Source organism: Pholcus phalangioides, unplaced genomic scaffold (assembly GCF_987345545.1).
Source record: "Pholcus phalangioides strain wild (caught in Gottingen) unplaced genomic scaffold, Ppha-v1.0 ptg000007l_1, whole genome shotgun sequence".
NCBI lineage: Eukaryota > Metazoa > Arthropoda > Arachnida > Araneae > Pholcidae > Pholcus > Pholcus phalangioides.
In genome coordinates, this window is record NW_028301600.1 from 27,710,586 (window position 1) to 27,733,513 (window position 22,928).

At 35.9% G+C, this 22,928-nt stretch overlaps 1 protein-coding gene across 4 annotated transcripts in view; it reads left to right on the forward strand.

Moving 5' to 3' along the window:
- Positions 1-22,928, forward strand: part of C3G (C3G guanyl-nucleotide exchange factor) — a 105,342-nt gene continuing 82,414 nt past the window's right edge. The window contains exons 1-5 of one of the 4 annotated variants that reach the window (XM_089232958.1): positions 1-419; positions 2,102-2,156; positions 4,410-4,603; positions 11,964-12,136; positions 16,237-16,384. In XM_089232958.1, the coding sequence (XP_089089084.1) occupies positions 2,141-2,156; positions 4,410-4,603; positions 11,964-12,136; positions 16,237-16,384 (531 nt within the window). In that variant the 5' untranslated portion in view covers positions 1-419; positions 2,102-2,140. Of the gene's footprint in view, positions 452-2,101; positions 2,157-4,409; positions 4,604-11,963; positions 12,137-16,236; positions 16,385-22,928 lie in introns of all 4 variants that reach the window. The other 3 variants (XM_089232959.1, XM_089232961.1, XM_089232960.1) reach the window with 3 other exon arrangements.

Consider the following 22,928-nt stretch of genomic DNA (forward strand, 5'->3'; position numbering starts at 1 on the left):
AATCTTTCCGTTCAAAACATAAAGATGTAGGTGCGATTAAAAGGTCTTTTCGTAACTCCGGGAAATGTAAACAAAAATGAAGTTATAGTGATTGAAAGAAGAATGCATGAAGTGGATGAATGACACTTTAATAAGAATGGGAGTCAGGACTAGACGTAAAATTGATTAATTAATCATCGATTGATTGCGATTTGTTTAGCGTAAACCGCTATTTCACCACTAGGGAAATACTGTCAAAAGTTCAAACTTAAATAATCGTTTAAGTGATTATTAAAAATGTTTGTTTCTCAAATTTTTAAACTAGAAATGTGTAAACCGGAACAAATACTTATTTATATTCTCCGGATGCCCCAGTGGACAATTTATCAACTCTTATTTTCGAAGTAGATTAGTGGTCATTTTCCTAAATGCTTAATCAAGTGAATATGTTTATATAATTAACTATGAAAATGTTAGTTTCAATGACAAGTTATTTTTCATCATCTATCGATTTTCATTAGATTTTTGTACGTTTTAGAAAAAATTTTGACTTGAAACTTTTATATATATTGTTATATCCTTACCTTTTAACTCAAAATAGTTTTTAACTAGTGTTAATTCACTGTTCATCTTTGTAATGTGCATTTCAGTCATGATCAAACACTTTATAAACAATAATCTTAGTGGAACATGCTATATCACCAATTTGACATTATTTTGAGTTGTCACTAAAGAATTAGATTGTGAATTTGTTTTGGTATTCTTCCTCTTTGAGAAAAGTGTAATTATACCCTCAGCTCAACTTAGACTTTAGGGGGTCCAGAGAACCAGGCATTTAAGAATCTTGCTATGACTTACGTAAAAAATGTGTGGTTAATCAGTGAATATATTCAGTTGAACTTGGTTAATTCCAGGTCCAAAGTCACTAGAAAAAAGTTTGAATAATCTAATTAATTTATCCTGGATCTGTAAAATGACTACAAATTGCAACTTAATTATAAAATTAACATAGGATAACAATTATCAGTTATTAAAATTTTATCAGTTATGACACTGCTTCCCAAATTTTAATAATTTATAAATATAATAATTGATGTTAGCTGCTCCATCATTCCATAGTTCTGGAATCAACATCACTGCAGAATTTCTTGACCATTCTCAAAGCCTGATTTAAGGAAACAGTTCAAGATCATCGTTATGAAACTCCCCAATTTTTCTTACAATTATTATGCTATCAAGGAAATAAACTTTTCATTAATATATTACAATCTGAACTTTCTAAAATTCCCATACTTTTAATGACAACAAAAAGATTCAGATTTTGAATGTCGGTACCGAACATAATCGGTATCAAGTGGTACACTGTCTCGATGCACTCCAGCTGAGCAGTGTTAAAATGGGCATTAAATTATCGAAAAAAAGATGTTTCAACATTTTATTAGATAGCAAATTCAAGAGGAGTTTGTAAGAGTTTGAATTATCAAAGATTCTGATTAACCAAGTTCATAGTGGTCATAGTGATGGACTTGCATTGTGAGGATCTGGGTTCAAACCTCACCATCGCCACAGTGGTGGTCGGCTGAAGTTGGTTTCCTGTGGTTCCCCCAACTTCCCCAAATAAGTTGGTGTAACTAACATCTTTAGTAATCTACCGGCAGAAAATTTTTTTAGTAACTACCATCTTGTGTTAATAAATTCTAACACAAATGACATGTTTAAAAAGAAATACTATAAGCATGTTGGGGGTAAATCGAGAAGCTATCCATACTAAGAATAAGACAACCATAAGTATTCTTTATTATGGGCATTGTATAATATTTTATCATGTATATATACTGTTTCTAGTTTTTGCAATTGCCTTTTTATTAGGGTTGTTGTAATTTTGAAGCATATGACATCTATATTTGTTATGGGCAACTTTTTCTCAGTTGGGCATTTTGCCTGTTGTTTTGTTGCATTTGTATTTATGGTAATAATTAGCATATCTTATGATGAATCTGGTAACCAAATTATGGTAATTATTCCATATCCATATTCGCTGCACACATTAATTGTACTCTTCCTTATATTTTTTAATGTTTTTTTTGACATAGTAGACTCATTTACTTTTTGTATTTTATAGGCTGTGAAATTCATGTGAATTTAAATGCAGTAAGTGCTGATGGATGAAAAAACAGGTATTTTTCATTTGTACTTTTTTCATTCATTCATGAAGATTGTGATAGTAATGAAAAGATGTACTTATTGATTTTCTATGGAAGAGTAGATAACTTGCCTAATAATACTCAGAAATCATGAACAAATAAGGTAAATACAAAGAAAACTCCTAATTGCATTTCGACATGCTATGGGTGTCATCTTCAGAGGATAAAATATCATGCTGACCAATTCACAGCCTATTATGAACCCACTTGGATTAGTTACGAAATCTAGCAGCAGTAAATACAGAGCCATAGATTCGAATTTCAGGAAACAAGAGTCACAAAGTAAACTCTACGTCAGATTTAGACTTCTACAAAGACACATACATTCAGGCCTTCAAAAATAAATTAGTAAATGGCAATAAATCAGCATCACTTATTGCAGCACCATAGCTTAAATTCATTGTGAGCAGAACTTGTAAGAAAATTTGAATAGACCAATCAGGTAGCTCCATTTTGTTAGCAGCCAATCAGGGTGTTGCTAAAAACGTACACACATGCGCTTCCTTTTCTTCATTCTTGTCATGACGTTTGACTTCGACAGACATATAGATTTTTCATTCTACTGAGCAACCGCGGTTGAAGATTTGGTAATCAATCCAAGTGGGATACTCTGTCAGTGATATTTTATCCTCTGAAGATGACAGCCATAGCGTGTTGAAATGCATTAGGAGTTTTTAGTATTTGTTATTTGTTGGTGATTTTTTGAGTTGTTGATTTTGCCTGAAGATTTCAAAAAGTTGTCTCAAGTAACTTCTTTACTAACCTTTTTTTGTTCAGGTTTTTGGCAACAAATTTGAACAAAATACAGTTGAAAAACCAGTGATATAGGCCTATCTCAGAAACTAATATCTTTGTTGATATTTAGGGATATATAGGGAAAAAGATAAGTGGAGTAAGTTGCCCTTTCTTTCCCCCAGCCACCCTTCCTCTGTTTGTATTGTGATACAGTTGAATCCCATTTTAATGAATACCATTATAGTGAAAATCTTTTTTTAACAAAAACTTTTCCAATTCCCCCCCCCCCCCCCCGATAAGTTTACACAGGAACAATGCTAAAACCTGGAATTCCTTTATAATAAAATTTTGCTGTAATGAAGTGATATCTCTGGTCTCGTGGAGTTCGTCAAAACGGGATTTGACTGTACTATATTTTTATATGTAATGAGGGGAAAAGAGGGAAAAATAATGCTTAAGAAAGGGAAAAAAAATCTGTTCATAGGGACACCAATCAGTCTCTTTTTTTTCCCCTCTTGCTAATGAGGAAAAAAAAGATGGGAGAGCTTTTGAATATATTTCTTCCATTTACTCTAGGAAAAGATATCTCGCCCTTGTATGGGAACATAGGTGGAGTTAGACTTGAAAGGCTGAGGCAGCATGATGATGATAATGTCAGTTCGTATAAGCAGTCTGCTCTGTCATCGATGCTGGGAGAAGACATCCCAACTTATATCCAACCAAGTATAGAAAGAGGTTAATCAACTGAGCCATATTATCAACCATATTTTATGATTGTTGGATATTATGGATGCAGCCTGTTTACTAAAATTTACGATGATTTAAAAAAATTTATGCTAGTCAAGCTTAGGTATATGCTCATGTAGTTAGCCTATAAAATAAAGGTACGCACGCACACTTTGCAGACAACCTACTAATCATTTTTGACTTTGTACAGGCCTGTCTCAACAACATCATGGGCCTCCAGGCCAAATAGTGTTCTACCCAGGTGCAAATCCAGAGCGGGGCTATGGGAATTATCGCCCCTCCGGATAATATTAGAAAATTGTTGTCCCTTTTAAAACATGGTATGATACCACTAACCTACATAATTAATCACCCTTCCCAACACATTGCCATTTAGCTGTGCCTTCTTTTACCAAGTTAAAAGTATCATCTATATAAATTTACATACCTGCTCTTCAAAATCATAGCTTATCTTGTTATCATGGAGGTTCCCTATGAACATACTGGTTTGGGCCCATGCTTTCAGATGGCCCTGCTTCCATCATTTATGATATCAATCCCATGAATTACATTATGGGGGTGGAGGAGGGGGAAATTGTATTTCTTATGACTCCTAAGATTATTTTTTTATGTGACATCTATTTTTATAAAATATATGCTTTGTTTTAAGTGTGAAATTTGTTTTTCAGTTCTTAAACTTTCTAAATTAATGGCTTTATGTTGCACTGTTTCTGATTTATTACTTTATTTCTATATACTCTAAAGATCAGGTTAAAGCTCGTGGTGGTCGCCTGGCTAGACGAGCAAAGTCTTTTAAAGAAGATGTTTTAGGTAAACTGAATCAAATGAGAAGTCAGTCAGGAACTCGTTCTAGCTCTCCAAGTAAAGGATCAAAAACTAAAATCAAAACAGCTTGCAGTGAGGCTGATCAATGTGCTGTAGAGTCGAGACCTGTTGTGGTAATCTTTTTTTTTTTTTATTAGTCAGTTGATTTACCAATGTATATATATTGGTAACAAACTGGGTAACTGGGAGTACAGAATTCATGTTTTCATATCAAGAAATTAATATTTCTCTATTGTAAGGCATTAAGAAGGCGTGGATGAAAGTATTGCATTGAACTTGTGTTGTCCTTAAAAAAACCATAATCTTTCAGATCACTGGTAATTTTCTTCGAGATCCAGATCTGACCAATAATGTGCTAAAATTCTGGCTTGGGTGTAAAAGTATCAAACTTTCAAAAACTTTGTCGATGTAGTGAGAGAAATGATTTTGATTTTTTTTTTCAGTGCAATGTATGAAGGAAAGACTTTTTTTGGATATATTATGTCGAGGTGAACTCGAAAAGAAAAGTCTACTAGCCGCCTCTCTGGGAATCAAACTCTGTCTTTTGCAAATTTGGCGAGCCCGCTATCCGTGTACACCACAGGAGACATGGCTATTCTTTCCTTAATTTACACACTTAGGCGTGACATGCTGAAGTAGAGACTCAATAGCTTCCTTTAACTTCACCACCTTCAAGCAATTTGCTGAAGATGAGGGAGGTTACTGAGCCTCTACTTTAGCTCATCATGTCACATTACGTAAATAAGGAAGGAATGGTCCTCTCTCCTGTGGTGTTATACAGGTAGCATGCTTGCCTGTTTTACAAGAAGATTGAGTTTGATTCCCAGTAGAGACCAGCAAACTTTCCTTCTGAGTTCACCTTGACATAATATCGAGAAAAAAGTCTTTCCTTCTTTGTTGACATAATTACAACAAGTGAATGTTTATACAGTGGAACTTTGATTAATGAGGATTTCAGATAATGAGCAAAAATCATGAACAAATTTTGATCTGATTAAAGAGCGATGATTCGCATTATGAGCAAAAATTTTGTGCTTTATTTATTTTCACGCTATTGCAATTGAGCTGATAGGTTTTTACTTTTGTTCACACATACACTGTGAAATTGTGGGTAGTATTCTCCCCAGCAGTCTCTGGTCAGTGCGGCTCACTCAAAAAATGAACTCACATGCAAGCATGACTGTTTATGATATGAAACTGGTGTGTGCAGCATGTAACCACCTGTGGCGGATTACCGCACAGGCGCATGAGGCGCGCGCCTGGGGCCTCGGCAGAGCGGGGGGCCTCCAAATAGTTGTGTGCTTCATCCTACATATGAATTTACATGCACATCAACAAATCTCTTGAACTAAGTACAGTATCTGCTCTCCCTTTTTTTTTTTTAACTGCAATTTTTTTTTTTTTTAAATGTATACTGTACATATAAGAGTTATGGAAGAGAAACGGGAGCTGAAAGAAAATAACAATTTACAAGACGCAGCTCTCAAGGGCCAGTTCTTCCCCTACAAAGAATCCAGGATGTGGGGGCCATGGTCTCATTCCACAGTATTAAATGCTTTTATGGGCGCCGATAATACGACAGCTTTGGTGTAAGCTTTTGTATACAGTATAATGGATGGCAAGATGGCTATCGGCAAGCGGCGACATCGACAGGAAGAGACACTCGTACTAATTAAAATGAATGTAGTAGAGCTCTTATTGTGATTTTGTCTCCCACTTGTTTGAATGAAATACTATAAGCTGGTTCAAACAACATATACATTTGCAATCTATGACTGGAACCATACGACCATATGACAAAAAAAAAGTGGGGTTTGAAATGAATGCTGAATGACATGCATTCTGAATCACGTGATTTTTCTGTTTCTCTTTTAACACTCCCTCCCCGGCTGAAAAAAATCAAGGGGGTTTCTTTTCCTTCTTTCTAAAAAAAAGAGCTACATTTGTGGATTGGTCAAGGAGGCTTGGGTAGACAACATCTTTGTGTCAGACCGAAAAGTGTTTATTGTTAATGTAATTGTAATGTGTGTTATTGTAATGAAAAAAATTTTCATGCCGATCCTCAAGATTTGCTTTAGGATTTAGATTGCAGAATCTCCAAAAATAACGGTAAGCAAAACTAAAAATATATAAATTATCTGATAAATTTTTATTTGAGCATTTCAATTCACCTACAGTAGTCTCTCGAGAATTCGGTTGTGCTCTAATCCAGCACGTCCAGTAGTCCAGGATATTTAGGTGGTGTGGTGTCACTTTTCTCCTGATGCCCTAACCCCTTAACACGTTCTAATATTTCTTAATTGCTGATCAAGTCCTGACTATGTCTTTGCACGAAATTTCACATATTATTTCAATGGGTTTCTTCAAAGTTAATCCAGCAATTTCGGTAAAATCTGGCACACCGTGGTCTAATACGTACCGGATTAGCGAGAGTCTACTGCAGGAACCTTTGAGGCATAGCAGGCCATATTGAAACATTTTATAAAGTACGCGGGCCACAATGTTATACTGTGACATTTTTCGTTATTAAACGAAACGGGGGGGGGGCATAATATAGAAGATTTTTATTCACTCTGAATACAAATAATACAAAGGCAAAGGCCACAACAGGCAGAGTGCCCAACGAGGTGGCTGAAAGAGAAAATAATAATAATTAATATAATAATAGTAAAAATAAAATAGAATAAACAAATAAAAAATAATAATTTCTAAAAAAAATCTTTAAAATAATTTCTTTCATTGACAATAATTTTAATTCATTCTGAATAAATTTCTTTCATTAAATTTAATTCATTCTGAACTAATTTCTTCCATTAAAAATATAATTCTTATATTTACTCTGATATAATTTCTTCCCTCTATTCCCTCTATTGAAGAAATGTTTTTCTATTAAATATTATCAGTATCTTTATATCAAATCAAATATATTATATTTGAGATATTATCAAATCTTTATTAATCAGTAATATTAAATTACTAAAACTATGACGGATCTCCATTTTTGCCGTGTGGCTGAAGGCACCAGGACGGACATCTTAGATTACTAAAAATATGATGCAGAATTTTACTGTGATTTTTTCTTTTAATGGGAGTGTGATTATTTTTCATCTAGTACCAGAGAATATCATTATATTTCCTTATCTTATTTTTGTGTTTATGGTTTTGGTGATGCAAAAATAAAAAAAAGTTATGATTTTCATAATATTGTTCATTTTAGTGAACCATCTCGTTCTTATTAGGGCCAAAAGGGTGCAGTGGTGGATAAACGCAAATTTGTGGGTGGGGGCGGTGGTTGTGACCATGTGTTCAATTTTTCAGGACGGTTCTGATTTTTTTTGGAAAAAATTCTGAATTTTCCCCCTTTTTTAAGCAAATTTATTTTCTTGGTTTGTTATTCAGTCAAAAACGTAGAAAACATTTTTTTTTCCATTTCTGCTCTCGGGGGGGGGGGGGGGTGACAGCCCCTACCTTTAATCCGCCCCTGATAGGGGGGGCCTCCAGATCAGGTTGCGCCTGGGGCCTCCCAAAATCATGATCCGCCACTGGTAACCACGCATATGTGCACTTGGATTTTTTTTCAAATTCTGCTTGGAGAAAACTAGACTGATTGCATTATTGAATGTGGCTTTGAGGTGCTAGCTTATGAACAGGCACCAAGATTTTTCAAATAGATTGTGTTCCTTGGAGAGACCATGGGACTGGAAGTACATGAGGATGGTGTTCAAGATTTAATGGTAGAATTAGTGGTAGACTTCCAAGAGTTTGACTGTAGATGAATTGATGGATCTCCTTTGCATGCAACAGCAAGAGTTTTATGGACGGTATCTCATCTGCAGAAGAGAGACGTGAGGAGAGGGCGCGGTAGCCCGGTTGATAAGATACTCGCCTAAAGTACTAAAGGATGGTTAGAGGTGTCGCGAGTTCGATACCCGGTTCGTCTAATTAGGTCCCGGTCTAATTAGCCCTCATGTGCAGAAAATGACCGTGGTGCGATAAAAATGATGATGATGAAGAAGTGAGGAGAAGTCTATTTTTTTCAAATGATATTAGAGAGATGGAAAGAATGTGGGAATCTGTGCAAAATTTTGTAGAAAAGATCCAATTAGATAAAACTAGCAGTGGTAAAGCAATGAATCTGTCCAATGACAATGCAGTTTTCCATTTTCAAGATATCCAATGCTTTTGCCTTCTTTTTAGGATAGGTTCTTTTTCAAAATCACTCCAAAAGAATAAGTTTGCAGACAACAGGGAGTCCATAGATCATTCTGAAATGATAGTCCTCTCTTGTCATTTAGAATGAGTTAATTTGTAAACATTACTGTATGTTTATTTACGGCGGGCAAAGGCATTTATTATACGGGGGGGGGGGGGCAAAATGTCAGTAGAAACTTTAGAAATGAAAAATAACTGAAATAAAAAATGGTTTGCAGGGTTAGCATCGCTAGGTCATGGGAATTTTTTTAAGACAGGAAAAAAACCAGCCAATAGGTGGCGCTGATGTGCACAAGTCAAAGGAAAGGTATGCAAATAACAAACGTATGCTAACGTAAAACTAATGATTCCAAATCGTTTATTACAGCAGAACGTGTTCCACGTAACCACCACCACAGGGGACAGCACATTGCATGCGAGTCATAAATCCAGCGACGGCAGAGTGCAGCAGGTCCATATACACGGTTTACAATGGTGAACTGATTGTGGATTAGGAGGGCAAGTTCTTATAACAGTTCCATTTGCATATTTCCACCGAAGTTAATTTGGCTTTGGCTCGTACTAGCGCCACCTATCAGCTGTTTTTTTAGTTATTTTTTTCCTGTTTTAAAAAAAATTCCAGTGACCTAGCAATGTTAATCCTGCAAACTGTTTTTTATTTTTGTTACTTTTCCAGTTTTTATGAATTTTGAAAGTTTGACTTTTTGCCCACCCTGTATTTTATTGTTATTTATTATACAGTGTAACCTGTATGAAACAGAACATCAACAGACTGAAATATTATTCTGTTTTAGACAGATTTCTGCTTTATAAAGGCACTACTCATTGAACAAACTATATTTTGATTGCATTTAAGACATGTTTCCGTCTCATACATTGTCCATCTTAGACAGGTTTCATTGTATTATTATTGTGTTGTATCATTGATTGAATGCCATTTTTATTAGTAATTTTTATGTTAGTGAATAATTGTGGAACAAATTATCAGAGTTTCCATTATTTCCTATGAGGAAGTTTGATTTAATATAACTAGCGATTTTTGGATAATGAGCATGTTGGTGGTACGAATTAAGCTCATTAACTAAAGTTCCCCTGTAATTTCCATCTCTGTTGTATTTCATGTGGAAAAATATTTCTTGTTATGGTTTCTGTTGCTGTACACATATACGCTACCAGAGATGCCACTGTACTCTAATTTACCTGGGTCCCGGGACCCAAGTTATTCAAAACATCTGGATCCTTTTCGATTGAAAAAGTGGGTCCCTCTCAAAAAAAATTTATCTTGAAAAAAAAATTATGCCCCCCCCCCCATAATTCAATGGCATCTCTATGAATTTTCTTCTAGCATTCTCCCCAGGTCTTTGATCAGCTGCTTATATTTCTTCATTGAGACTGAGCGGTGGGCCATGTTCTGGGTAGGAGAAGGAGGTACCTGTGAATCAAGTAATTCATTTCTAAAAACGTGTTCTATCCAAAGGTTCATTTATTTTCATTGCCTACTAGATAAATCTAAAAAAAATATACAGTTGATCCCGCTTATGACGTTTCTCCCATTTAGAACTTTTTCCCACTTAGTACAAATTATTTTTGTGGTCCTAACAATAAGTAATTCTCATCAAGATTTTCCGTTTAAAGTGTTTTTCTATAAGCAGGATCTACTTTAAATTATATATATATAACTGTTGGAGGCCCTCATTTATATATTTACTAATAAATCAATCTATAAATTCCCTTCTGATTGATTTTACATTTCATTAAGAAAATCTCAGCACTTTCAATATCTTCTGATCAAATTTAAAGCAAATTAGATTCTTTCTCTCTCCTCTCCAAGACACTTATTTTCTGATACCCTATTCATACTTTGGTTTTCCCGGTAAAATGATTTTATTTTCCCTCTCTGATGGTCCACCATTCTGATCTGTCGCCATTTAGCTGCCACATATTTTCACACCCGAACATGAGAGCTATGTCAGATTTGTGGAGGAGAAACTTAACAGTGTGCTTATGTGTACCCAGCATTTGGCATGTTTTGTGTTCAGTAGGGGGTGCCATCTATCTAGCACCTCAACTAGATACTTTCAAAATGTGTGCTTGCCCCATTTAAGAAACACCCATGTAATGTAGAAGAAGCACTTATAAAAGGTGAATTTGGTGCCCCCCTCTAGTTCAGAGCCCAGGGTACTAGATCCGCCTGTTCCTCCCAGTTGCGGCCCTGCATCTATCCTCCAAACTGGTAATGCGTGCATTTGCAGTTTGATGTATACATATTTGTGTTGTAGGTCTGTGTGATCGCCATGGCAACCAGAAGTTTTTCAAAGGAATAGCCAACTCAAAATTTTAAAACCTTGGAAAATCACATTTTTAGCCAATTACCCTTGCACAATCGCGGGTTTCAAACTCAGATTTTCACCAAAAGCAAAATTTCAGGGTGGGTTATAAGGCGGAGGAGGGGGCCTCTTTTCCCTCCCTGAAGATCAAAAATTAAAAATATTTTTGTAGAGAATTAAAATATTGGAATAAAATAATTTCTTTTATACCATCTGTTAATTTAAAATTGTTTTCCAGTGTTAGTGATCTAAACTTTCTGTGAAGAATTAGATCCTCATGCCCCTCCAATAGCTGATTCAGCATACACACACCCGTGATTTTTGCGATGCGAAACGGTGACTACCACATACCAGCTAAATGACAACTGGATATTCAAGGTCAAGTGTTTACAGATTTGGTTTTTTTTCCACGATCGCGGGAAAAACTTTATAATTTGAACGGGCGTCCCAATCCTTTACGATTAAAAAAATTTCATTAGTAATGGATGCCGTCAGATAGCCGCAAAAGTACCGTAATTTTTGGTATGTAACCAGAAGGGAAAAAATCTGCTGGGGAATAAAAACTCCAAAATTTGACAATTAAACGGCCCCTCGTTCAGGGAAGCAACTAAGATATCCCTCATCTTATTCATCAGCAACCTGTATATCAATACAGTACAGTGTACAAAGTAGTAAAACCACTTTTTCAAGGTTGTGCGATCATACTTTTTTCTTCTTAGAACTAGGAAAGAACGCGTCCCGGAGGATCTCATGAACAAAATTTTTATGTGTCCTTTTCCGAAATTCCGGGTATTTGACGCATTATAGCACCTCAATGGCATCTCTGGGCTACCATTTTTGTCTATTTTTCCGTGTCTCAGCATATATATGGATTGTATGTACAATTATTTTTTATGCCTTTTTTTCAAGCTTGCCCCCATTATTTTTTTTCCAGGATGTAGAAACGCTACTTAATTTTGCACGACTTTTATCATCTGCTTTACGATACTTCCAAGGTGTCGTTCAAAGAAATACTTTTGAAATGCTACCAGGATGTGCCACTGTTGTTCTAGAAACTGTAATAAACATTCACTCATGCTTAAAAGAAGCTGTGTTTGATGAGCAAAGGTATAGTGATATTTTTATTTCATTTTTTAGTAAAATCCAGACCCTACATTTATGTTGTCATCCTGAAATGTTATTTTTTATCAACCAGATGCGTTTTCAGCAAAGTTTGAAAGCTTTGACACCATGGAAATACCTTTTGAGCAAATTGTACAAAGATGAAGTTCAATGACACAGTTTCAAGGCTCATATAGCCATTTTATACGGGTGTGGGTCATAATCCCGACAGACGAAATCCCGACAAGTCACAATCCCGACAGGTCAAAATCCCGACAGGGTCGAAATCCCGACAAGTCAAAATCCCGACACGGTCGAATTTAAAAATTCAATTTCGCCGTATAAGCCGCACTTCGCGATTTCTGTCGGGATTTGAATTTCTCGCGGTGAGGGGCGTGCGGGCGCCGATGAGAATGATAAATTGCGATCAAATAAATTTTTCAAATTTTAATTTCGCCGTATAAGCCGCACTTCGCGATTTCTGTCGGGATTTGAATTTCTTGCGGCAAGGGGCGTTGGGGTGACGATGAGAATGATAAATTGCGATCAAATAAATTTTCAAATTTTAATTTCGCCGTATAAGCCGCACGTCGCGATTTCTGTCGGGATTTGAATTTCTTGCGGCAAGGGGCGTTGGGGCGCCGATGAGAATGATAAATTGCGATCAAATAAATTTTTCAAATTTTAATTTCACCGTATAAGCCGCACTTCGCGATTTCTGTCGGGATTTGACTTTCTCGCGATGAAGGGCGTTGGGGCGACGATGAGAATGATGAATTGCGATCAAATAAAATTTTCAAATTTTAATTTTGTCGTATAAGCCTCACTTCGTGATTTCTGTCGGGATTTGAATTTCTCTCGGCGAGGGGCGTTGGGGCGACGATGAGAATGGTGAATTGCGATCAAATAAAATTTCCAAATTTTAATTTCGCCGTATAAGCCGCACTTCGCGATTTCTGTCGGGATTTCCGTTTGTCGCTGCAAGTGGTTTGTGGCGCATACCATGATCAATGGAGATCAATAATTTGGAAATTCATTTACTTTTCCAACTTGGCGAAAAGCAAAGGATTCAGGGTTGCCTTTTTCTGCCATTTATCGATTTTTCTATCCTCCACAAATACTGCTATTCCTTATTATTTTCTTTGAGAATTTTTCGAAATTCTTTCTCGCTCAAGTTTCAAATAGATTTAAAATGTCAAATGATATTGCACAAAGTTAGACCGTATCATGAAGATCTTAATTTAAAATTTTCAAGGTTTTCGAAAGCAATGTAATAGGAGAGAAATATTTTTATTCATATGTATAAAATTACATGTCTTGACAGCTTAATTCACTGATTCATCGCCGAGCCGCAACCACTGAAGGTCAGGCCCGTATCTAGAAATTCCATTCGGAGGGGGGGGGGGGACAAGGTGGTCAAATAATATATTTGGCCATGTTTTACCTTATTTCAATCATTTTCTCTCATTTCGAAGGGACCGGATCCCCAATTCCCCCCTTCTCACTACGAAGCTATAAACATAAAATTCTGTCAGTAGTTTTATTTTAAGGCTTTGTCTTAAGGCTTTGAAGAGAGTATGCAAATTGTGTGGTAGTGTAGTTGCATACAGGGTGTCCTTTAAGAGTTAGTATGGCCATTGTCTTCTCAACCATCCGTGGTAGAGATGATTTCAGTTTCAAAAAATGCTCAAAAGGCGTTCAAAAATTACCCTGTACCAGTTTTGAGAGTGAAAACACAGTGTGTAACAAAATAAAAAAATATAAATTTTTAAAACTTCTAATTATAAAGTGACTGCACCGTATCTCCTGAGACCAACAAAAAAAATCTAAGTTGACAAGTACAATGTTCGCTGAGATATTTGAATTCAAAATTCGAAGGAAAGATGAAAAGGACAGCATAAATTTGGGGAAGGAGCGTTGTCGATTAGTTTTTGCTGTCTTTTCATAACTTTTCTCCAGTTTTCGAATTCAAATATCTTAGCGAATATTGCACTGAGAAACATGCAATTTTTCTGTTGGCATCAGGAGAGACAATGCAACAACTTTCTAATTGAAGTTAAAGGACGGGAAATCAAAGAAAAATTTAGATTTTTTTGTTTTGATCCACACACACTGTATTTTCCGAGGATGATATCACTTTCCGCTATCCATACGAAGGTTTCAACAGTTGGCTGATGCGAGATGAAGTTAGGAAGGAAAAATTCAGCTGTGCTCTTGCTAGGAATCGAACCCACGTTCTCGTGCTTTCTGGGTGAGCCCACTAGACTACAAAGGCAAAGAATATCAATTTTTCCTTGGAACTTGTATGCAATGAACGGTCGGACTTAACTCAGGCCTCTGGAATCACGAAGTGCGGCTTATACGGCGAAATTAAAATTTGAAAATTTATTTGATCGCAATTTATCATTCTCATCGGCGCCCCCACGCCCCTCACCGCGAGAAATTCAAATCCCGAAGCGCGGCTTATACGGCGAAATTAAAATTTGAAAAATTTATTTGATCGCAATTTATCATTCTCATCGGCGCCCCAACGCCCCTCGTCGCGAGAAATTCAAATCCCTACAGAAATCGCGAAGTGCGGCTTATACGGCGAAATTAAAATTTGAAAATTTATTTGATCGCAATTTATCATTCTCATCGTCACCCCAACGCCCCTTGCCGCAAGAAATTCAAATCCCGACAGAAATCGTGAAGTGCGGCTTATACGGCGAAATTAAAATTTGAAAATTTATTTGATCGCAATTTATCATTCGCATCGGCGCCCGCACGCCCCTCACCGCGAGAAATTCAAATCCCGACAGAAATCGCGAAGTGCGGCTTATACGGCGAAATTGAATTTTTAAATTCGACAGTGTCGGGATTTTGACCGTGTCGGGATTTCGACCCTGTCGGGATTCTGACCGTGTCGGGATTTCGACCCTGTCGGGATTCTGACTTGTCGGGATTTCGACCCTGTCGGGATTTTGACCTGTCGGGATTTCGTCTGTCGGGATTGTGACTTGTCTGGATTTCGTCTGTCGGGATTGTGAACGGAACCCATTTTATACAAAGGGGCTATATTACCCTTGAAACAGATATCTAGTGTTTTTTGAGTAAATACCATTGAACTTCATCTTTCGACATCATGTTCTTTTGATGAGACTTGATTGTCTTATTATTTTAACAATGTATCATTGGAAAAATTTACAGTGAAATGCATTGCTAGTGTTGGAATGAATTACTGATGTAAGTGAGCATATCACTGTAATCACCTTTATTACATAAATTTGAAAAAAAATTTAGCATTTCTGCTGTATATCAATCACATCAACCAAAACACATGAATAATTACACCTTTGTTTACTAGGTTAATTACGTTTGATTAAATACTGTGTGTTACTTATATACAGGTTTTATACAGATTGTGTCACTTTGTTGATCAACTTTTCTCAGGAGCTGCAGACCTCTCTGTCACACCACCTCTATAATGTCTCTTTCTTTCTCTCCATGTCCACCAACCGACATTTGTCTGTCTCTCGGCTCAGCAGCTGCACTATTGTTAAGGAGGGATCATCACCATAGGTGCCGGAACCTAGGGGCTGAGGACATTTGAGTTTCCCCCAATCAATTTTGTAAGGAGGCTTTTGCCCTCCCCCCCCCCCCCCAGCCCCAATAATGTCTGAAAAATAATGAAATGCACCCTCCCTCTCCTACGTATGTATTCAAGTCCCATACATATGGAATGACCAACAACTTTCAGCCCTCCCAATGTTTTCTTCATGTCTGCACCTCTGATCATCATAGATGGGCCCTTTTGTATTGACAGCTACCTCACACTTTTTCCCAGGGAATCTTGTCATGTGTAATTTTGTATCATCTCAGCTCTAAAACTATAACTTAGATTTCTACATCCTCATATACAGAGTGTCTCAAAATTCTACTGCTATATTTGTTGCATTAAAGGTAAAGTTTATTGAAGAAAAATATGACATAAATGCAATAGCACTAATATTAAGGTGGCAAAAAAGTTTTCTTACTCATTCCAGTACCAGTGCTTATTGCCACGCAGTGCTAAAAAATAGAATTGATCACTATCAATTTAAATGTTCAGCTTTTTCCCCCCACAGTTCTCTAATGTTATCAGCTACAAGTCAAGTATATCAAAGTTTGGCCAACCTTCTCAGATGGTCTGATTATGTTTTGCTTCATGGAGAACTGTCTAAAGAAACAGAAGATGTATCAAACATAGTTCAAGCTCTTCAGGATGCAATAAAAGTACTGTTTCAAATTAATTTCTGACTTTTTACATACTGTTAAAATAATTTTACGTATTCTTTTTAGTAAAACACATTCTTAATTTTATTAGCCTCAACTTCATAGTACACAGACAGATTGGTCTTAAAATAAGTCTTCCTACTTAGAGGTCTGTGAAAAGTGTTTGAATGATCGGATTTAATTTTGTACTTAGTGATCAGATTCTACTTGATATTTAGTTTTTCAGACCATGAGGGAAGATATTTATAACAAAAGAAATTGCTCATATATTGGTGCCACTAAATTAAATGTGGTGTTTGTAGGGTAAGAAACAAGTTTTAAAAACTTTATTTTCATTAAACAAGATTCTTAATATGTTGGCCTGTATATGTTAGTACACTGTAAAAGTTTTATAAAATTTCTTTTTATATAACTTGACATATATGCAACCAATGAGCTTGTTGATTACATTTGAACGAATGCAAACGATAAGCTTATTGGTTGCATTTGTCTAATTTTATAAAAGAACTTTTCTAAAACGTTTATAGTGTAATGCTGTCCTTACACTTTCTCTGTCAAGGACCAGTTGAAATTGTAAAAGAACTTAATCAATAGCTCCAAAGCAGAATATGCAAATATCAGTGATGTATGTTGAGAACTCTCTGGAAGAATTTCAAAAAAGGTTTCGTTAACAACTGTTGACAAAAACCATCATTTTTCAATTCTCGAAAAAACCTGTGTATTCTGAAAGTTTGCTAGTTTTGATTTATACCTAGGTTTACCCTGTAAAAAATTATAAATTAGCTGAAAATTGATTTATTTGACGTCAAGATGCAAAAGTTTCCTGGTTAAACATTCAATGTTGATCTGTTTTCGCCTCATAACTTTGAAACACTCGACAAATAGTAAAAAGTGATGTGAATGTTTTTTTAGTCCTAAGTGAGAGGAGTGTTTTTAAAAAAAATTGAAGATCCATTGAAAATCGGTTGAAATATTTCTTTTTTACTAAAAAGGTCGTGATCTCAAACTTGAATCTTTCGTGTGCAGTTAGGTACTTGATAGGTAGCTATCAATGTTTTAAGTTACGCTTTTGCATGATAATTCTGACTGAGCTAGCTTCCTATAGTACAGAAATCAAATCAAATTCTAAAAATATTCTAACCTCTCCCACACCCATTTCACCCCAAGGGATTTCCACATAGGTGCTTACTTAACAAAAAAAATACTCCTAGCTTCCCAACAACGTCCTTTGTGTAGATGAGTTTCTTCATGCCCTATAAACATGAAAGTATCAGAAGTTTCAGAAGATTTTTGCGAAAAAAGTTTTGTATCCTCAGAACAACATGTTAAATTCCAGCCTTCCAGACATTCACAAGATGATTCTCTGCCTTGTTTGATGTTTTTCCTCATATCTAAGTTTTTAAAAAAAAAATTCAATTCTGAAAAAACCTGCATGCTCTACAAAGATTACTATTTCAATTTATACCACAAAGATATAACTGATAAACAAAATTCAATTGAGTGTGCATTAATTTTGTTTATGTCGAAATTTAAAATTTCTGTATTCTAAGTTTGTCGCTGAACTCTTTTAATTAGTTGGGAACATTAATAAATGGAAAAAATGTTGTATGTAAAGAAATGTTGATTCTTGTAGGGAATTTCCTAAGGTGCATTGGAAAAAAAAAATTATTCACTGAAAAATTTCTGAGATATTCCACTTTTTCTTGAGCAATCCAGCAGTTTTAATAACTTCAGAGTGAGGAAGTGTTACTGTATGTATGTGTTAAGCCTTAGAAAAAAATACAAAAACATGCCTACCTTTTGTAATAACTGTTATAAATTGAGAGAGAAGAAAGGGGAGTACATGTTTGTAAACAGATTGAAATGCAAAAACAAAAAAATACAAACAAATTTTATATCACTTTATTACATTGATTACCATAAAAAACTTAAATGCAACAGATATAACACAATAATAGTAGTAATGCTTGTAAGAATAAACACGAAACTTTGTCTACAGTTCATAAATAAAAAAATATAGCCCAGTCATTCAACATCATCATCATCATCATCATGTCGTTAGTAGAAGGAGCTGAATTTTTACATGGCTCTTCTAAGCAAAAGGTACAAACATTGGAGCACTGAAGGTTTACCTTCTTGCATTGGCATCTTGCATCACAGTCTCTTGTTGCAGTTATTTTGCAGTCACAAGATATTAGTTGTAGAAGTTCTTCTGAAGCTGCAGGAAGCGTTGAAAGCACTGAACTCAAATCTACCTTCCTTCATGAACCATCTCCATTCAGTAGGATCCAGGTTGTTTCTCAGCCACTGTTAGATTTGAAGATAAACACGAAGTGAATGCTGTGAAGCTGCTGCACTTGTTGGTGGAAGAGTTGCCAGGTTAAATTTTGAAGAGAGGGTTTTGGTTACTTCCTTCTTGTAGCAGATGTACCGCAGATCATCTATAGAACTAATTTGTTTTCCTCAAAAAAGGTGTTTCAGAAATGCTTCTCCAATTTCAATTACCTTGTAGGGATCAAGTTGAGGTCTGTTGAACTGTGAAATCAAAGAACGCAGTTTGTGATTTTGCTTTATCAATTGAAAGCTGTAGATTTTCCCTTTCTGAATATGACAGATGTGGTGTCACATCCAGTGGCTGCGTGCAGAAAGAGAAGTGTATCCTTTACTAGCCCAATAGCTTCTTGTGTTTTGGTAATTTTGTAGCATTTTTCTTCATAGTTAGTTGATTGGTGTCATAAAAAGTACAGTGATGTTCCTGGAATACCTCGAGCAATTAAAATTGTAAGTAGATTTGTATCAGTACCTATTACTGCAACTGATCTGGCACTGGTCTAATATGCTTTTATTGCAATTGAGCAGATTAGTGTGTCCCCATCCACCTGTATATAACAATTATTCCTTCAGATTGGAAGTAGCTCATCAGCATGAGAAATCCTCCGTCTACAATTGATGAATAGGTTTATGGGTTCAACACACGACTCAACTGATTCAATGATAGCTGCCAAAGTTGATTTTGCATTCCTCCTCATGAAAACCTCATCGAAGAGTGGGGGGGGGGGGTTGAGAGGCTAATTCATGTTTGAGATAATCGTGTAAATTTTCATTTGACTTGAGCACAGCAGCAATCCCGGTAAACAACCGCAGAGGATTGAATACTACACTTTCCTTCCTTATTATCAATGTGTTGCTTGTGGCAGATATTGGCATAGCTCTTTTTTTCTCTGAAGTTTAACTTCCTCAAAGGAACTTCCTACAGTCAAGGACAGTGATTTTTCACCAACATCTTTTGCATTTTCACAATTCACTTTACCATCAGCAACCAACCCACTAGCTACATTACTCAATAAGTGTTTAGGCAATATATCAATGAGAGGATTGTGAAGCCGCAGCCAATTGGATAGCTTTGTCAAATCAGATTCATCTCGTGATTGTCTGGAAGGACAAAATTCAGCCTGTTGTTCTGAGGATACAAAACTTTTTCACAAAAATCTTCCAAAACTTCTGATACTTTCATGTTTACAGGGCATAAAGAAACCCATCTACGTAAAGGACGTTGTTGGGAAGATAGGATTATTTTTTTGTTAAGTAAGCACCTATGTGGAAATCCCTTGGGGTGAAATGGATGTGGGGGAGGTTGGAATATTTTTAAAATTTGATTTGATTTCTGTACTATAGGAAGCTATCTCAGTCAAAATTATCATGCAAAAGTGTAACTTAAAAACATTCATAGCTACCTAACTGTATACGAAAGATTCAACTTTGAGATCACAATAACCGATTTAAAAAAAGAAATATCTCAACCATTTTTCAATGGATCTTCAATTTTTTTTTTTTGAACTAGTCCTCCCACTTAAGACTACGGAAAACATTTTTAATCATTTTTTACGATTTGTCGATAGTTTCAAAGTTATGAGGCAAAAACAGATCAACACTGAATTTTTAACCTGGAAAATTTTGCATCTTGATGTCAAATAAATCAATTTTCTCCTCATTATAATTTTTTTTATTGGGTAAACGTAGGTATAAATCAAAACAACCAATCTTGCAGAGTACACAGGTTTTTTCCAGAATTGAAAAATGATGGTGTTTGACTGGGATATGGGGGACAAAACACTTAAGACAGAAAATACTTGGTGGTCAGCTTTGATCCACCATTTTGGATGGAAGCACACATGAAAAATTAGAGGACTTTTCAGGATCCATTCTACACATATGTAGGAGCTAATCCTGAAAATTTCAGCTAATTATGAATGTGTCACATTAGCCCGGTTTTGGGCCTAAATTTACTGGGCTATATATATATTATGGGAATTTTTACTGCAGAGCATTTCCAGTCAGCCAAGGGCTCATTGCAGAACAATGCAAAACATTCTGCTTTGGGAATCAATAGTAGCATAAGTAATTTTAGCTACATGCTATGTTTATGCTATCTCTGTGTTCACTTGACTTACATAAGGGGGTCCTAAGCCCTACATAAAGGGTGTAAAGTAAGAGTACAACATATGCTCAATCAGATTTAAATCAGTTGAATAGACTGACTAATCCATAGGCTTAATATCCTCCATTTTCAGGTAATCTTGATTACCAAGGTTGAACCCTCTATGTGGAGGAGCATTATCGTTTATTAACAAACATTCTGGACCGACTACTTTCCTAAAAAATATAAGTGAGGGAAAACCAGACAATATCCCTATAAACATTAGCTGTGGGAGTATGGCCATCAATCCTATGTAGAGACCAAATAATATTACCCCAAGCTATCACTTGAGTTCCGCAATAATGATCTAATTCAACAATGTTGGAAGAATCTTTGAGATTGCCAAACATTTACACTATGACAATCACTTTGTTGGCTAAACAGGACTCATCTGTCAACAACACAAAGGTCTCATTCTTGTGGGTCTCTATGTGGTGTTCAGTGGAGCAAGTGATATTCAGTAAAAAGGAAAAATCCACAAGTCTTCCATGCATAAAGATTGGTGTCATGTAACCATCAATAAATCATTTTCACAATAAAGTAATCTCAGAGAGACAGTGGATAAGTTTCTATCAAAGGATTTTCTGTTTTACTTATGCTGTTTCCACTAACTTTGGTTAAATTATTGGCACATGGGTGACCTTTAATATTACTGTTGAATATGTTGACAAATTTTAAACCAAGCTCGCCTAAAGTACCAAAGGATGTTTAGAGGTGTTGCGAGTTCGATACCTGGTTTGTCCTTGTCAGAAACTTTTTTGACACAGGGGTACAACAGAAATGGTGACGTGACCGCAGAAAAGATTGCTACTGCAGAGAGTCCCACATCGAGGGGTTAGCCCACCAACCTCTCGATGAGTATAAAAAAAACAAGCCTACCGTTCGAAATTGGCAATAAATTGTAGGTCCCGGTCTGATTAGCCCTTGTGTGCAGAAAATGACAGTGGTGCGACAAAAATGATCAAATGACCCACAGTTCAGACATGCAGGAATAGTAAGCTACTGGGATTTGTCTCTGACTTTGATCAGCCTTCAATCTCCCAATTATGTTACCATATGTACCATTTTCAATATGAGTATTTTCTGGAATGTTTTTTTTTGGTCTAAAAATCACCTTTCAAAGTTAGAATTTTTTTTATGCAATGCAATATGGCAAATTTGCTTAAATTATATTAAACTCATATTTTTTTTCACGAGGGGTGACAAATAGTTTTTTTTTGCATTTACACTGATGGAGAATATGCGTACTGACAAATTTTTAATTTTATGGAAATGTACATGCAGGGTTCACTGCCACATGTAAAAACTTCTAGGAGGAGTAGGTGACTCAAATATGAATCAGAATCATATAGTAATGCAGGATCAGAAACACATTCGGCACATGACAGACAGCATTGTTGGGGATCCGATAAAGCATTTTTTGATGGCAGTGGATTGGCCATAGTGGTATCATTCATTGGCTGACATGGTCGTTGAACCTTTCCTCCTTCGATTTTTTTCTGTGGTCACTTAAATAGACTGGTGTATGAGACATCTGTAGACAGTGAGGAGGATCTTGTTGCAGGTATCTTTGTAGCCGCAGTGACCATCTGAAAGAAGCCTGGTATATTTCTAAACATATGTGAATCCATGCTGCACCAATATTAGGCTTCATTGTAGCTGATGACAAAAACTTAAAACACCACCTATTCCCTCTCTTCATATCATAGCTGTTATATTTTAGTGAATAAAATAATACAAATACAAATAGTTCATCATTTATGTGTTGCTCTTTCATTTCTCATGTTTTCTTGACACTAATGTGTGATGAATGCATTTTCAACCCCACTCATTGCTGTGATTACTACTCGCCTACTCCTCCCAGAAGTTTGTACACATGGTTGCAAATCACCCTATATAGTTTGGAAGCACCAAGGGTGTGATGTTAAGTAAATGTAAATTCACCAGTACCTCATGGTGATTGCTATTTTTGTTGGTCTGACTCTAAAAACTACTTTACGTAAATTTATAAACTAAAATATAAATTTATTAAACTAGCATAACATATCAATCGAAACACATACTGGT